The following is a 19,333-nucleotide window of genomic DNA, read 5'->3' as shown; positions in this document are numbered from 1 at the left end:
TTGTTAGACGCTTGTGTATCATAACCTTAAGAAATGTCATCAAACAAATTCATAACATCATTAAAATTCAAAAGCAATAAGCATGTAATAAATAATTCAAATGTTTGTGAGTGGATTTTGTAACAGAGAAGGTCAAAGAAAACGTTTTCCAGAAAAAATATTTATTTCAATCTGGAAAAAATCAGCCATTTTAGAAAAAGTGGTGGCCATCTTGAAAAAATGAATTTTTTTTATGGCCAGCAGTTTGTTCTTAAAAAGTTTATAATAATGATTCTTCGTGCTAATTGTCATGCTTGAATCATCATTTGCACAATTTCCTTGATTTTGCTTGCTAATATATTCCACTATAAGTAATCTATTCCTGGGATAAGAAAATCCTTATTTTTTCGAAAATTCAAAGTTTTATATTCAGGAAATTTATAAAAAATACCACATAATTGATAATCATGTCAACACCGAAGTGCTGACTACTGGGCTTGTGATACCCTCGGAAACGAAACTTTCATGAGTTTTAGTTAACCCTTATAGGAGTTTTCTCCCCTTATGTATTTGAAATCAGTATTTCTCTCCAACCATATAAGTACATTGTAATGGAGCTGGGGTTGAAGTCATAAAACTTTGCTCAGTGCTTGGAGCACAAAAATCATGCTCGAAACATGAGATACAGCATTTTGATTGGTTGATTTTCGAGTACGAGTACAAAAAACTGACTCGAAAGTTTTATGACCGCAAGGCCAGGTGTCTTTTGATTGAGATCACATATGACCTCAAAATCGAGGTCACGGTCAAAGATCAATTAGACGTTCTAGATTTTGACCTTTGCTAAAAATTCTTGATGGTTCATTATAAAACAAGTAAGTCTTCTGCATAAACCTATTAATCTTAATTGTTTTTACATCAGTTTTGATTTACCACATCACATCAACACGAAGTGACATTTTCTAACAAGGTGGAAAAACCTTCAATTGTTCTCTGCAGAATTGACTTTTAATATTGATTTAAATTTTTAACGACATATGTATGACAAAAACAGCTTCAATGTTTTTGCAAAGAAACCTGTTTTTTGTTTTAGACTATATAACCGACAAACAGCTTCAATATGTAGCTAACAAACTGTCAACTGAATGGAAAGATGTAGCTGTTAGTTTAGGATTAAGAGTTGGGCAAATCGACCAGACCATGGAGGAATATTCTAACGAATCTCTCAGTATGATTAAAACTAGGGTATTACAGATATGGAGAAACAAAGTTGGACGTAACCCAAGGAATATTTCGACCCTTTTAAAGGCCTTAGAAGACAATGGACGAAGAGATATTGTTGAAAGTATAAAAGTTAAACTAGGTAAAGAATTGAAAGATCATTTTAAAATTAATATAAAGTACGATACCTTTATTTGTAGACATTTCTTATTACTGATTGTAAAGGTCAAGTTTACAATCAAAATATGATTCGTTCAACGATGTATAATGACAAGGACAATGAAAATATTAAATGAAATCCTGTTCTGGAAATAGAAAACTGCAGTGCAGTAGACAGCAGTACGAATTTTGTTATACATGTTATAATAAAGATGTCGTTTTTCATACTTTCAGTTCATATTTTCTTACAATCTTATTGCAGATAAACAGGTCGATTTTGGAAGAATATTCGATGAACTGCAACACCGAGAGAGTCCGAGCATTTTCAGTGCTGATTCGAGCGTTCAAGGTATTTTTTTTATTTCTTTTTTCTCGATCTAAACGAAATACTGTGCAATAATTCTACAGGATTTAAATCGTATAGGACAAAACACCATCTTTCGGTTTTATATACTACGGGACATATTTGTCACATAAAATATGAAAGTAATGTAGTTTGTCAAGAACTCGTTGGAAGTAAGTGATAAATTGCATGCATATATTGGTTATTTTGAATCTGTTCAAAGTTTAGATTTTTCTACCCTGTATACCACATTTCCTCACATTCTCGTTAAGAAAAAAATCACACATCTAAATAAATTGGCATGTAAAAAGTCAGAATGTGAATATATATGTTCAAACTCTTTATGTCATTTTTAAGTGGTAATAAACAAAAAAATATGTCAATTGGACATGCTTGGATACTATATATGCCCTTGAATATTTACTAGATAACATGTTTGTTCGTTTTGGAGATTCCGTATATCGTCAGGTTATCTGAATTCCAATGTGGACTAACTGTGCACCACTTATTTCGGATTTTTTTGTGTATTGATATGAGTTTCAATTTATGACAAAAATCAGCAAAGACCCATCGAAACACATCTGATAAACAAATTTAATAATTCTTTTAGATATTTGGATGATTTTTTGGCTCTCAATAATGACGACTTCAGTATTTATACTAAAGAAATATATCCTGTTAACCTTACTTTAAATAAAGCTAATACTAACAATGACCACTGCCCTTTCCTCGATCATGATATCTATATCGCTAATGGAAAGCTGAATACAAAAAATTATGATAAAAGATGGCACGATTGTACGTAACAATGTTTTAGATTTTAACGAGAGAAATTTATGTGTTACCGAAAAGTTATTTCACCAGGGTTTTCGATATCACAAACTAGTCAAAACATTTACTAAATTTTATCATCGGTATAAGGACATCATTCGTAAATATAACTCAACATGCAGACTTCTTATACGTTCAGGTATTTCACATCCATTTTTTATGGAAATATTCTTTATAAAGCACAAAGGTGTCAGTATTCACCTCAGAAACTAACAAAACCTTTGAATATACTTATTAAGAAGGGATATAGTTATATTACTGTTGTCAGATCATTAAAGATTGCATATTTTGGCGTTAATATCAATTTGATTCTCTTATAGGGTCTTTGCATCGGACCTAAACACATTTATTTTAAATCCAGTTGTTGGCATGACACGGGTTATGTTCTTCTCATATATGTTATGATGGTATGATACTAAACCCCTAACGGGAAGGACTGTGCCTGATGCTCATATTATGAAATCAAAATCTTTCAGTCAGTTTAATTGAAGTCTGGCGCTGGCATGTCAGTTAACTGCTAGTAGTCTGTTGTTATTTATGTATTATTGTCCTTTTGTTTATTTTCTTTTCTTCTGACATCAGACTCGGACTTCTCTTGAACTGAAATTTAATGTGCGTATTGTTATGCGTTTACTTTTCTACATTGCTTTGAGGTATAGGGGGAGGGTTGAGATGTCACAAACATGTTCAACCCCGCCGCATTTTTGCGCCTGTCCCAAGTCACGAGCCTCTGGCCTTTGTTATTCTTGTTATTTCATTTTAAGTTTCTTGTGTACAATTTGGAAATTAGTATGGCGGTCATTATCACTGAACTAGTATATATTTGATTAGGGGCTAGCCGAAGGACGCCTCCGGATGCGGGAATTGTTCGCTGCATTGAAGACCTGCTGGTGACCTTCTGCTGTGGTTTTTTTCTTTGGTCGGGTTGTTGTCTCTTTTGCACATTCCCCATTTCCATTCTCAATTTTAAATAGAAAGTAGGAAATATTTTATTTGGCAAAAGTACAAAATTGTACGGCAACGGCTTGACAAAGAATGGGACTGTCGAGAAACATAATTGGCAGGTCCCTAGTATATATAATCAAACATTATAGTCCATTCCTTATTTTAATCTTTTTTTACGGATAACAGTTATCTGTCCTATAAACCCTTTTGATTTGTTTCAAGTGACATATAAGCAATATAGTCCAGTCGAATTGTGAAACAATTGCTAAGGTTGTGATAAAAGCAACAAACTTCGCAGAGTGTTAGTTGAGGTCATAACTAACATTTTTAGCTATGGACCCAATTCACTAAATCAAAATGGCGGCTCTGGGCGGCCATTTTGAAATCATGTAAAAAAAAATAATAAAAATAATTAGAAAAAATATTAAAAATATATTTACCAATTTTGATAAACTTTCATATTTCTTATGACACAGACTATCAACTGAGGACTAATGAAGTATTTAGTGGCCATCTTGAATGGTGGCCATTTTGGAAACATAAATTTCCAATATGTCTTTATGTGCTATCCTAAATTGTTTTTCAAATTAATACTAAGTTTTTTTTGCATTTTCAACTAGTTTTGGTAATCATTTATTTATGACTGTTAAAATAGGATATTCACCCAGTGCTCAAATAAGCCATGTGTACGTAAACATGGTTAACAAATAAATGTATGTAAAGAAATACGTAAATTCTTTTAATTGCAATTAAGCATATAGGGCTTGGTTACTTTTTTACCACCATAAAAAATGTGTATATACAATATGAGTTATGACCACTGTATGTTGAAAAGGAAACTGCGTAGCTCTTAAAATACCTGGAGCTGAAAATAATAATAAAAAAATTGACTGGAAAGAATTCCGTAACGAAAAGAGAGGACACATGAGGATTTATAATGCCAGGCAAATACAAAAAGAGTAGACATAAACATTTGAGCTGGTAATCAGTCATTTGTTGTGAGCATACAACTGTTCCCAAGTTGATGAAGGCCATGTAATGGGAGAATCACAAGGCAAATGGTAATAATCCTTTCAATATGACAGTTCTTGTCCATTCGTTTTTGATGCGTTTTGTTTTTTGATTTTGCCATGTGATTATGGACTTTCCAAATTGATTTTCCTCTGAGTTCAGTATTTTTGTGATTTTACTTTTTTCAAGGCAAATCTTAAGATCAAAATATATTTTGTCAGGAAAAACGAAAAAAGTCTAAGATGAGTCACGGATTGAAAAAAAAACCAGTAAAATAACCAGCCACAGTTGTGATGAATCATAAAGAACAATGACTGCAGGGTGTTTTGTTTTTCTTTCCTTTTGATGAGATATCTGACTATCACTCATCATGAAGCATCGACAATTATGATCGACAAAAGTGTACATTACTGTCACTTGAACTACATACCATTGTTCAGCCAGACACAGTGCTGGAGATTCATATTTCAGGAGCAGATAACATGCTAAATGTTTGTTAAAACTGCACGACAAAACAATTAGACAGAATTCTAGACACAGATAGAAAGTCAAGAACCTGTTATCCATGGAATTGACCTCGCCTAAATGATAGAAAACGGTGACGGCTCACAGTTTGTGATTGTTTTAATATTTGAAAATGATGATATCTGTAAATTGAACAGTAAATGTTCTTAGTAAATATGAGTTGTCATGAAAGGAATGATTAATACAACACTTCTAAAATAGAACACTAACCGCCATAGATGATATGCAAGCACACATGAATGGTTGGGTCTTTCTCCGGATTCTCAACTATTATGTTTGGGAAGTTCTGAAACAGGCCATGTCTTTTAGTCGTGATGGTGAAAGCCTCTTCATAGTCAAAGTAACTAGAATAGTTTGAAGAGTTAGGCTTGCTATTGTAAAAAGGTTTACAGGGACATTCTATGTAGGCTTTCAAATGAATCAGTTCCACAATCTTTGAGACATCTTACTCTCTATCTGAGGACTGATGAGTTGCACTTATATCCTTTCGACTACGAGTTGCACAATTGAACTATTACAGCTGAGAAATGGTATGTGTGTCTACCATTCAACGATATAACTGGAATGTGTCGCTATGTTTAGCCATCATGTATCATTCTTACTGACAGAGAAAACGTATGTCTTTTGAAATGATTCGTGTCAACAGCGTTTACTGAGTGTCCCTGTAAAGCTATTTTTAGTAACAAGCATATATATTTTGGCTGCTATAGCTATGGTGATGCCTTTATTTTTACCATTTTGTTATGAGGTCTGCGTCATGAATACCTTTGTTGAAAATCAAGAGAACTAATTAATATTGCTTGTACGCTTGCTATGGCAGCTTTATTCCAATTTTGTTCACAGTGTTGTATCAGTTCTTCATTCCATGATAACTCCAAGTTGTTCCAGGCGTTAACTGTACAATTAAGCGTGATCTGCAAGCTTGTAGATTAGTAATATACCTCTTCCAGACCGTGTGTCATGAATATATTTTATATTGTTGGAAAGCACAGCTCCAAGGATAACAGATTCCTGGCTTTCTTTCTGTGTATTATATTCTCTGATTGGCTATGTTGTCAAGTTTTACCAATAATGAAGCAGGATGTTAATGAGTTGACATCTTCAGCTCTTACTTTGACTAGCGGAATATGTCTTGTAGTACAGGTGCACAGTCATGCCCCATTTTTGTCGATTTGAAAATGTCGATGTATCATGGATCTTCAGATACATCACCACAGAAAAAAATACTCTGCAGTCATTGTTTTTGTTGATCCAGTACCACCTTACAGTGTCTGGTTCCTTATTGCTTTCTTTCAATTGGCAACTTATCTAGTATCTTTTCCCTTTCACAGATGAAATATTTTAAGATCTAAACATTTGTTTGACATGATTTGTGCCATAATGCCTTGTGATTCTGGAGTGCTTCTGCAGTTCCATAGCCCTCATTCAACTGTTTCGAATTGAGCGAAAGGAAAAGCATTTCAAAACCCAACATCTTCATATGTTTGCATCAAAAGAATGATCGCTAGCTCAAATGCCTATGTTTGTTCTGTTTGTATTTGCTTGACCTTGCAAACCCTCACATGTCCTCTCTTGCCGTTGAACACATTTCTCCAGTCTAATCGCCCATAATGTTCTTCTGATATCTAGCCCCAGTGTTTTCGAAATCTACAATTTTAATCTTTTCCAACTAAACTTTCGGTCATAAATTATACCATATATACGTAATTTCTGTTTTAACAAGTTACCTAGGCAAACATGTAAGTAACAAAAATTATAATACTGATATCTTTATTTTGTAAATGTATGAATGCAAACAGTGAATTAATAAGATTAGCTAGTAATGATATATTGGAAAATCATGTTTTCAAAATGGCCATCATTCAAGATGGCTACCCCCAAAAAAATCAATATATATATATATGAAGTTCTCAGATGACAGGCCTTGTCATCTGTTATGAATATACCATATGACTATATAATAATTTCCTTCAGTATGCGGGATAGATAGAGTGTGGTTTGACAAAACATGGACATTTCATTTACTGTTAGATATTTTTAACGTCGATTGAAAACCTTTGAGTAATTGATGCTCTTTTAACATTACTTGCAAGATATGAAATTCATTATGTCTGCAATTAAGGTTTTTGAAAGTTGTTTCAAATGAACAATATCAACAAAACGAATTATGCTGGCATCAGACAATTATTATAAACGACAGGAATACACATATTTTCTTGCTTTATTTGTACTTGTGAAATAAAATTCTCCCGTTTTTCTAGGTTGAACAAGCGGTGGAACAAATATTGCTTTTAGAGTAATAGTTCATTTTATGATCCTCTTCGTGGTCTGCGTTTTAATGCTGTTATACCAGATACGAAACAGAAGAATAACTTGGGGAGGGGGGTATCCTCACTTTTTTTCCTGTTTATATAGCTCAAACAAATACATTTGTATATCTTCGACAATGCATTTCTTTAAATTTTTATCGAAAAATGCCTTTTGGCTTAAAAAAATCAAAGATTTTTCAAGATGGCCGCCATTCAACATGGGTAATATTTCCAAAACTTTTGTTTAACAAGACTATTGAAATCAGCGCTGTTGTTCTATTAACCAGGTTTCATGTCAATATCTTCTCTAAAATCATTTTCATGATTCTTTTTATTAATCTACAGAGATCATATTGGCCGCCATTTTAAAATGGCCGCCTTGTCCACAAATTTCGACTTTCAGAGTGGGTTCATAGCTCAAAATGTTGTCCATGACATATACTACTACTATGCCAAATTTCATGCTTTTACCACAATCTGAGCAATTTTGTCAAAAATCTGCACAAATCGACTGGACTAATAAATATATTCCAATAATACAATTAATTAACGGTACCAATTTTCTTGCACCAGATGCGCATTTTGACAACACATGTCTTCAGTGATGCTCTTGGCCAAAATATTTGAAATCCAAAGCTTATATAAAAGATGAAGAGCTTCAATCCAAAAGGTCAAAAAAGTATAGCCAAATCCGTGAAAGGAACCAGAGCTTTGCAAGAGGGAGATACATTCCTTAATTTATAATACTTTCTCCTACTTTGTAACAGCGAATTTTAATAACACAAAACAACAACGTATTTTCATGTAAGTACCAAAGTACTGGCTACTGAGCTGGTGATACCCTTGGGGACACAATTTACAGACATTGTGTCCTATTAATGTATCTACTTGATACAAACTAAATTATCCTTGAAAGAAACAATTCACAGACACTGTATCCTATCAATGTATCTACTTGATACAAACGAAATTTTCCTTAAAAGATACAATTTACAGACACTGTGTCCTATCAATGTATCTACTTGATACAAACTAAATTATCATTAAAAGACACAATTTTACAGACACTGTGTCCTATCAACATATTTACCAGAAAAAAACTAAATTATCCTTAAAAGACACAATTTACAGACACTTTGTTCTAACAATGGATCTATTTGATACAAACTGAATTATCATTAAAAGACACAATTTGCAGACACTGTGTCATAACAATGTTTACTTATTCAAATCTTAAAGACTTAAAACATATGAATATATAACAGCCAAAGTTCTTGGTCAACAGTAGCCCATGACATAGCTGGATTTCTAGCTTTCTTTAGACGAAACTGTTGATCGTAGTCCTTCGAACTTAGGCCAAAATTGAACGACTTGCATCCAACTTAACGGAATACATATATGTTAATATATTTTGTGTATCTTCAACATAAATACTTGTGTAAATAAGGAAAGCATCTATCAATGTGTTTATATCAGTAATCTTTTTACTTGGTTTAATTTGGATAATCAGCTGTCAATTTGAATCTACAGTTAGGAATTTGATTGCGCTGTGCCTGAATTTGTAAGCAATATATCTTCATATTCACCATTAATCATTTTGTCCTGAGTTTTGTGAGGCATTTAAACATAGTTTATCATGATCATTACCACTAGTTATAGGCCAAATATTAGAACTTTGTGTTATACCTGTATTCGATTGTTGTCTTTCATTGACTGAGTCAGGAGATTTACCAGTAGTTGGAGAGTCATTAGGGCATTGACAATCTGAACAACTGGAATAATCTTTATTATCATTTTAAAACATCATTGATATAATTTTCTGTAGGGTCCTATAAGCTTTACCATACTGTTTAACTGTCAGTGATAGGTAGTGGTTCTAGTTTTCTCAATTTTCAAAAGATCGCACATACTATCGAATAGTTCGTCCCTGGTAAGTATGTATACGGCATGGCTCCCAGAACCGAGAAATGAACTCTGTTACGAGCCTCTCGGCCATTGTATGAGCACAGTGGTCCTTCAGATGGTATGTCTGAGTCCACTTAGTAAAGTAATCGAAAACTATCATGATATACTCGTTGGAACGGTCTAGAATTGGCATTGGACCCATTTAGTCTATTGCGATGCATTCAATCAGTCTGTAAAACATTTATTTATTGCATGGGAGATTTGCCTATACCAGAACATGGTTTTCTTTGCTATCAAAAGAGACATGTATGACACCATCGTGTTATGGCCAATAAATCTTTGCTATGACTTTCGCTAGAGTTCTATCGCGACTGAAGTGCCCTGCTGTTCTGCAGTCATGTAGAAGACGCAAAATGTCACCTCGAATTCTTTTTAACCCAACCAGTTGCTGATACAATGTTCCATCACTATTTTGTACAGAATGTCATCAATAACATCGAGTAAATCCAATTGTTTTAATAAAGTACTAAGATCTTGATCAGGTGTGCTTAACCCCGCTGCAAATATTTGCATCTGTCCTAAGTGAGGAATCTGATGTACAGTGATTGTCATTTTTTTTTTTTGCAATTTATACGTGTTTTTCGTTTTTTGTTTTTTTATTGATTATATCGTTGGTTTTCTCGTTTGAATGGTTTTACGCTAGTAATTTTGGGGCCCTTTATAACTTATTATTCGGTGTGAGCCATGGCTCCGTGTTGAAGGCCTTTCATTGACCTATAATGGTTTACGTTTGTAAATTGTTATTTGGATGGAGAGTTGCATTGGCACTCACATCATATCTTTCTATATCTATTATGTACTTGCCGATGCGATAGCATCGAACTGATTGTTTTGGCTTCATATTGCTATTATTTTTATTCTGTTGTACTCCATTGTTGCGTCTAAAATGCTGACATCAGAGTCATCAGATACATGTTCTTTTTGGATGAAATTATTTAGCGTGTTGTCGTACTGAGAGATGGCTGATACAGTACAGTTGTCAGCATTAATGTTCGCGCTTCACTATAAACAAGTACTCCGTTGACATCGTCGTCGTGGGCACCGATACAGGGTGTCAGAATTGACATGTAATACCCCTTTTCGGTGCGTCAAAATTATACGTGTCAAGGGCGGATATCCAGCGTGCCATCATTCCTTCTTGTTCTTCAAAGTTTTTCCACCATGTGAGGGATGAATGGTCAGTAATTATAAGAGAGTTACGTCCGTATAGGAAATGTTTGATTTGTTTTACGAATACCACGACTGGCAAAAGTTGTGCAATATCTCATTTTTGACCTAGAAAAGTTTTGCTACCGTACGCAATATCTTTTTCCTCTCCATCTTGAACTTGCGATAGGACAGCGCGAATGGCATTGGCACTTGCGTCCGTGTCTAAAATAAACTGATTGTTGCGGGTAGGATAAGCCAAAACTTTAGCGGAAGTAAGCGCATTCTTAAAAGTAAGAAAAGCGTTTGCACACTTGTCAGATCAGACACATTTCTGTTTTTTTTCTCGTTTACTGTGTAAATGAAAAGATATTGTTGAACAATGTCCTATAAACTTGCGGTAGTAGGATACTATGCCTAGAAAAGACCGAACATCAGACCATTTTCCAGAGCTTGCAAGTGTTTGATAATGTTTAATTTTTCAGGGTTACACTTAACTCCTTTCTTGGAAACGACGTGATCCAATTGAATTAGGACCCTTCTTCTTCAAAGAGGGCACATTCTTTGGTTTAAGTTTTAGGTTTGCTGATTGAAATGGTTGGAAAACAGTAGTTGAGTTTGTAAAGATTGATCAAAAGATTTCCCAAAGACAATTACATCAACAAGATACACAAGGCATCTCTTCCATTGCATTCCGCTCAGTACTATTTCCATAAGACATCCAAACCTTGCAGGGCTGTTATAATAAGCAAGACCAAATTGCATACATGTAGATTGGAAAAGTCCTTTGTAAGTAGCAAATGCGGTCTTTCGTTTATCTTTTTCGTTCATCTTCATTTGCCAATAAAAATCGTAAAACAGCGAAAATTTTTAATATTATAAAATCTGGATCAATTCGTTACGTTACACAAAACCCGATATGAATGTTATTGACCCGAAAAAATCTTCTTTTAGGACACTTGTACAATGTGTAACTGAAATGATAATATCACAAGCTCTAACACAACAAACAAATGAAAAAATAGCATCTCTCATATTCCTGTCTTCGTACATGTACATCTATATTCTAATGTAGAAAATGGTAGACTAAATCTGTTTTTTATTGCTAGCTAAATCTCTAACGTGTATGACAGTCACCTCAAATTCCAAATTTTGTGTGAACAAAACAAACATACGTAGAACGTATAATCTGTTAATAGATTACTTAATGTCCGTGATTAACTCAGAAACTGTGAGTCGTTTGTTCTCAAAACATGTATAGCATTCAGACAAAGACCAACGATAACGAATATAACTATACATCGTTGATATCACACCTTATATCCCTCGAAAAAAAATAGTATCCACTCGAAAAAAACACTGTCTTTAGTGGACAATTTATGTGCCGTGTATTAGCAAAACCCATAAGTTTTTAAAAACACTGCTTTGCAAAATTGTAAAAGGATTAAGGCTTAAAACAATACACCAAAATAAGCAGACATGAACCAAATGTAACCGCTCAATAACAAAGCCTGTATTAGAACAGGCACATTTTTTATGTTCCAGGGTTTAACATAAGTATAAGAGGTGAGTACGAAAAAGCTTGACTTTTCAGATAAACAAGGCAAACTTCACTTAAACAACAATTAAGACATTTGGATAATATCTGTCGTCCTATGCGAAACATATTTTTCTTAAGGGTCAACCCTCGTGGTGGTGTCTGTAAAATGATCGAATCGATGGTTATAGCTTCATCAATTGAAGCTCTAATCTCATCATATTTTAAATGGCTTCCATGTTGGCACATACCATTTCAATGTTGTAACGTCTCTGTTATAACTTTACGGAGCTTTATTTTTCATGTGTATGTGTGTGTATATTACTTATTTACCACAAGATATAAATCAACCTTGGTAGCAGGCCTTTTAAAGACATTCACTGGTAATTGTGAAACTACAATGGTGACTTGGAAAACTTGATAGCTGAGTAGCCTAAGACCCTGGGCCCGTATGCATAAAGCTACTTAAGTTAAGATTTTCCTTAGTAAACACTTAAGTTAAGGAAACTCCGCCCTTTTTCTCTAAGAGGTATGCATAAAAAATCTTAAACTAAGTATTTCCTACGTAAAATCTTAGTTGCTTTAAGTCACACCCACAAAACTATCTATAGAGCTACCTCAAATTTTCATAAATAGTAAAAAAATCAGTCGAAAATATGCGTTTTTTGCAGAACATTGAAAGGTTATCTACAATTTAATTGATTAATAAATATATCAGTAATAAAATACTAATTATTCGTTTATTTATTGCTAAATATTAACGATCATTTCCTTAAAAATTCAAGCAAAAAAAAATCACGAGATAACAGTGGGTAGATATATTATACTATTCCCAATCTCGTTGTTATGTATACTGAGAAGTACTCAGTTTTTAAACTCATGTAATTCATGGTATACTATTTTTCTAATGTTAACTCTGTAAGTGCACGGTTTTTTTTAATTGTTAAAATACATCGCGCGGTATCAATTGTAATCGTTAGTTAAAACAGAATTAAGGAATGAAGAGAGGGCATGCTAAACCACATCTTCTATTTATGTGTTGGTTTTGTTTTTGTTTTTTTTGGGTTTTTTTTAGTGGGGGGAGGGGTCAATTAAGTTTTATTCTAAAGATTTAGGGCATACCCTAAATTTGTTTCACTTACAGGGACAAAATCGAAACGTTTTTTCTTAAAAGACCTATATCCAGAGGTGGATTAATAATTAAGGGGCATGGACCTCCATTTTGTTGTTACAATTAGGTTGATTGTTTATGGAATCACTGTTATGCAGTCAGAAGTCCACACCCAATGGAAATCGATTATTATACCTTACTCGTATTAAATTATTTTTATCATATTTCCTGAATTCAGTGAGATATATTGCGGTTTCGAAAATATTGCTAAGTACGTTATGGTGTGGATAATGTTCTTACTGTGTTAATTTGTTTTAGTATAGATTGTAGGACATTTGAAAAATGCTCTAGTTTGTAAATGGATTCCTAGAAGAAGAAAAATCTACTCTCCCCCTTGATAAATAATGTAATTTCACATCAAATATATTTTTAAACTATAAGTAAATGTAAGCAAGGGGTCTGGAAAGGAAGCTGGCAGCGCATAATAAGCTGAACGATTAGTAAACATTTTTTTTAGAAAAGAGTTTGAAAGTTATTTGTTAGCACATGCTTACAATGCTATACTGAGTCTTGTGTTACGCCATTGAAACCTTGATCATGTTTTGTTAGAGTTTATAGCATAGTCCAGTCTCCAGAAAATTGTACATCAATGAAAGATGATTAAAGATAAAGTGGTTTTGGATTACCGAAATATTTTTCTTCCAATGCTCATCAAAACATTTACCTTAAAAAAGCGTTGTGTTAGGCCCCAATTGTTCATCAATATACTATGTTACGTTCCATTGAGCTGTTTTACATACCAATATCAATTTAATCCCAGCTCATTAAAATAAAAGTATGCATTATCAATGAATTTAAATAATCATAACAAACTTTTACACGAATGAGTAGATGTGATGAGCTTATATATATCATACGGTGACTAGAGAAAGGTTCCGATTTAAGTATGCCTTAGTTGAGTGAAGACTTAAGTAAAATTATGCATACCACTTAAGAATTTTACTTAACTAAGGCAAATCTTAGTGAAATCTAAGTTTAAGGAATACTTAAGTTAAAAAGTTTTATGCATACGGCCCTGAAGCCTGCGGACACAGGAAGTGTGTCCGTTACTTTAACGATAAGTGTGTCCGGTAAATTAACGTAATGCTTGATTGTAATATTAAATATACGTAATACAGGGTTCTAGAAACTATCTTTGCCGATTGGTCTTTAAAACCAGAAGTTCCCACGGCAATAAAATAGATGACGGCGCAACACAAATAAGAATACACAACTGTCGATGGAAAAAGTGAGATATGGCGTTATCAAGACAAACCACTAATGGGAACGTATACTGGTTACAATATTTAGACACTTAACGTGATTGACTTAAACAGGTGGGCAAATGGGACAAGTTATATACAGTTCAAACTTAAGATAGGAACATGGCAAAGTACAAACAGTGCAGCTCAGAATAGCTTAAAATGAAAATAAAAGTAAAAGTAGAAATGAACTCTCTGAGCAACACGTGAAAAAAATGAAACATGATACAAATAAACCTATCATTCTAAATTCATACCCTTAGGCATAACAATATGCAGGCACTGTTAGAACGTTTCTTCATTAAAAAAGAAAATTTACATTTGGGAACATGACTTCATTTTAATCGTAAAATATTGTTCTAAACCGACGGAATATGTCAATTCGAGATGTTTGTCAAGATATGTGGCAGAATTACCCGTATCAGTTGTATATTTTACATAAAATTCTGTGGGGAAAATTCGTTGAATACAGTTTACAGGTACCGACTGTTGACACCGACTCTAAAATGAACCTGATCAAGGGGGTCTTCCAAAAGAATGAACTAATTTAAAAGCTTTTTAAGGTAACCGTTAAACAAAATTTTACACATCGATCTATTTAATCAAATAAGATTTTTCTACTGTTTATTTTTTTTACATTCCTTTTACTTTAAATATACAGTTCCATAAATCTTATCCCTGCTTCTTAGCTCAAATAAGATATTGCCCTTTTCAATTGTCTTCCGTTCTTTTGTCCGCTACAATGTATCTTTTTGTTTTGAAAAAGTATTTAACCGAAGTTGGTATGTGCGAAAGCTATTTAGATGCAGGATTTATGCAGTAGCAGTAGCAGATTTATGATTTTCAATGTTCCGTTACTTTAATTTAGAAAAATAAAATACAAAAGGGTACCAAGTTCCTCCGTGCTCCCCAAAATTGAAGTCAGCATCTGTTATCCGTTAACGCGAGCCAAACTCGTCAGAAACTTTCATGGCTTGCCATTTTCTTTTTTTTTAGTATTGCAGCTGAAGCTAGTTTAAGTAACATGGTCAGCACTTATTATATGTCGCCGCTTACCTTACACTACTTGTTAACTTTTGGAGTCACCTGTAGTTGTTTGTAAGGTCTTTTCACTTTTCGTGGAAAGACCTTTTATTTTTCTTCTGATTATTGTTTTCTTTTGCCGTCTGAGATGCTTTTTTGTCTTACAACATATCAAATGGATTTTTTGGCCAATGATGTTGTACAGTAATAAGGTGTCAAAACACACCCTGTGTGATCGAACACTAATTCTTATAGGAGTTACCCCCCCCCCCCCCCATCCCCCGCATCTCCTTTATAGCTCACCTGGCCTAAAAGGCCATGTGAGCTTTTCTTATCACTTGGCGTCCGTCGTCGTCGTCGTCGTCGTCTGTCGTTGTTAACAATTTTTCAAACATCTTCTCCTCTGAAACTACTGAATGGATTTGAATGAAACTTAGCATGATTGTTCCTTAGAGTATCCTGCACAAAGTGTGCGCTTCGATTTTTGATCCGTCAAAAAACATGGCCGCCGTTACTTAAAATAGAACATAGGGGTCAAATGCAGTTTTTGGCTTATATCTCAAAAACGAAAGCATTTAGAGCAAATCTGAAATGGGAAAAAAAAGTTCATTAGGTCAAGATCTATCAGCCCTGAAATTTTCAGATGAATCAAACAAACCATTGTTGGGTTGCTGCCATTTAATTGGTAATTTTAAGGAAATTTTGCAGTTTTTGGTCATTATCTTGAATATTATTATAGATAAAGATAAACTGTAAACAGCAAAATGATCAGCAAAGTAAGATCTACAAATAAGTAAATATGACCAAAATTGTCAATTGACCCCTTAAGGGGTTATTGTCCTTTAATGGCAATTTTTCACAATTTGTTCATCATATTTGCTAACTTTAAAAAATCTTCTCCTTTGAAACTGCTGTATCAATTTCAGCCAAACTTAGGCTAAATGAGTTTCAGAGTTTCAGAGTATCTAGTATAAATTTTATATTTCATTTCCTTGTATGTCAAGAAACATAGCTCCTATGGCTAAAATAGAACATAGGAGAAAATGAATTTTTTTTGGCCTTTGAACAGAATAGGACGATTTAAAGAACATTTAAATAAATTGAAAAGCCAAAATAATCATTGATGAGAGATTAAACCAAAAAAATTCAGGTGAGCGATTCAGGCTCTTGAGAGCCTCTTGTTTAGTTTAGCTATATCTCTTAAACCATAAAATATTATTACAAACTGTTTTCACCACATTGTTCGTATCCTCTTAAGAATGATTTGGTTTATTTGACTAGAATGATCGGAAGATATCTTATGGGAGTTAATTCCCTTTGAAAATCTAAGACAGGCGATATGTTGGATAAATTCATAAGTTATAAGTCGTAGAGTCCTACAGTCTTTTGATATGAAGTCCTTGGTCCATTTGAAGGAAATTGAGGTCAAGGTTAAAGGTCAAGGTAATGTTTGAATTTGCTTGTAAACGTTATTCAAAAGAAACTGTTACATCTTTTATATAAGCTTTGGATTTCAAATATTTTGGCCACGAGCATCACTGAAGAGACATGTATTGTCGAAATGCGCATCTGGTGCAAGAAAAATTGGTACCGTTAATTTTATAACAGTAAATGATATGATGTGTTTGCCAAAAAAAATGTTGACAATAAGGCGCAGCTTCAACCTATTTAAGCCTTTAGAGTTTTGGTAAACCCTTATAGGAGTTTTCTCCCCTTATGTATTTGAAATTAGCATTTCTCAACAACCCTACAAGTGATTGACACGCGTCAACCTATTAATCCTATTTTTCATATAGTTTGATTTACCACATAACATCAACACGGAAAGACATTTTCAAACATCATTTTTTTAATTTCTTTCTTTTTATCGAGGTAAAAAAACCTTTAAATGTTCTTTGAAGAATTTGTTTTTAATTTTGATCTAATTTTCTTGGTTGAAGTGCTAAGAAAAAATGGTCTTTGAATTGTTATTTGCCTTATTTAAAATAGAGATTAATATTTAACCTTGATGTTTCCTTTTTTTTCGTATCTGTTAAACAGGAAAATGTTTATATAAAAAAAACGGGATTTTATATCAAGAAAAAAAATCTTATTCCATCACTGTTAGGTATAATTTTCATATTTATTTAATAATACATTGAATGTTGGATACGTTCTGACCAAAATGTTGTCTTAGATGCAAGCTTTGTTTAATTATTAGTAAGTGGCTTTCAACTTGCTCTCAGTTACTGCGAATACTCTCAGGTATCAATTTAGTGTCTTTTCGTTATTAGGATGCACACGTACGCTTCATCGTCCATTCTATGTACTTTATTTGTATCCATTTGGTGAGTTGAGCCTTTTTCAACTGATTTTTATAGTTGGTTCTTATATTGTAATGTTACACCACTGTCCCAGGTTGGGGGAGGGTTTGGATCCCGCCAACATGTTTAAACTCGCCACAATATATATGTATATGTCTGTACAAAGTCAGGAGCATGTAGTTCAATGGTTGTCGTTTGTTTACATTTTGTGTATGTGTTACATGTTTGTTTTTCGTTCAATTTTTTTACATATTATGCTGTTAGTTTTCTTTTTCGAATTTTTTACATTGTCATTTTGGGACTTTTTATAGCTGCCTATGCGGTATGTGCTACGCTCATTGTTGAAGGCCGTACAGTGATCTATAGTTGTAAATGTCTGTGTCATTTTGGTCTCTTGTGTAAAATTGTTTCATTCGCAAGCATACCACATCTTCTTTTATGATCATATACATATTTGTAACTGTATATGAAAAAGACCAAGAAATCCAGTGGGAATATATAGTGTATTGTTGTCACTTGTTAATACTAGTTCGTATGATACTCTTATTTCCAGCGACTGTATATTGAACTCAATCATTATCACTTACAGTAGAGTTAGATTGCTGACAAACAAAAATACATTATTTATAAAATAAAAATATTTCATCAAGACATGTTAAAACACATGTCTCATATCTATCTCTAGATTTGCCTACCGTGACAAGGTAACACTAGGACTGGCACGATGAGGATGAGTGAGTGACAATATATAAGTATTGTAGAGTAAGATTGCTGACAAACAAAAAATATATTATGTATAAAATAATAATATTTCATCAAGACATGCTTCCGTGACAAGGTAACACTAGGACTATTGAAGTTTTATTTTATATATAGCGGATTTAGTCAGGTGGTCTAGAGCGCTGGACAAAAGACGGGGAATTGTTGCTGTAGTGTATCATAAAACAATCCATTATGTAGGCTTTTTAAGTATGTTAGTCCTGATAAGGTTATCATAAAATTATTGGTCATAGTAAAATTGAATCATTCTCCTTTGCAATCATAATTAGTCATATACATAATGTAAATGATACTAACAAAATCTAGTTTGTGTTTGTATTTTCAGGAAGCCTTCTCGAACCTGAAAGACGTCTTGATCTCCGTCCTGGACCTGTATCTGACAATCAGGTCAGATATCCAGGTAATATGATCGAGTTATCCTTGTAACTAACAAGTCTGATCTATTGACATTTTTTCTATTCGAACAATGCCCAACGCTCATACAAATCCACAAATTTCTAACTTTTCTATATTGTGAAAAAAAACACTGCTATGATAGATATGAAAATATTAACTGGACAAATATATTTGTAAAAAGTCTAGGTATATATTTTGGTCATGATTTTAAAAAGTGTGAAAAATTAAATGCTGAAAACCTTTTAGAAAAATCATCAAAAAGTATTCTTGATTTGAAAAAGAGAAATTTAACGATAATACGGAGGATTGCAGTTACTAAATCATTGATTATTCTTTAAAAAAAACTACATTTTTAGCATCTGTCTCGATCATAGGTAAAGAATATTTAGAACAGTTTTAAAAAAAAATGACATATGAATTATAATGAAAATACAAAACAGAAAAAGTG

General features: G+C 33.3%; 1 protein-coding gene across 1 annotated transcript in view; it reads left to right on the top strand.

Moving 5' to 3' along the window:
- Nucleotides 1-19,333, top strand: part of LOC134697690 (uncharacterized) — a 76,408-nt gene that overhangs the window by 34,418 nt on the left and 22,657 nt on the right. The window contains exons 3-5 of the mRNA XM_063559974.1: nt 1,073-1,342; nt 1,622-1,708; nt 18,815-18,889. Coding sequence (XP_063416044.1) covers nt 1,073-1,342; nt 1,622-1,708; nt 18,815-18,889 — 432 coding nt within the window. The remainder of the gene's footprint in view (nt 1-1,072; nt 1,343-1,621; nt 1,709-18,814; nt 18,890-19,333) is intronic.

This window comes from Mytilus trossulus, chromosome 14 (genome assembly GCF_036588685.1).
Source record: "Mytilus trossulus isolate FHL-02 chromosome 14, PNRI_Mtr1.1.1.hap1, whole genome shotgun sequence".
Classification (NCBI taxonomy): Eukaryota; Metazoa; Mollusca; class Bivalvia; order Mytilida; family Mytilidae; genus Mytilus; species Mytilus trossulus.
The sequence above is the reverse complement of the archived record's forward strand: the minus strand, read 5'-3'. Positions and strand labels throughout refer to the sequence as shown.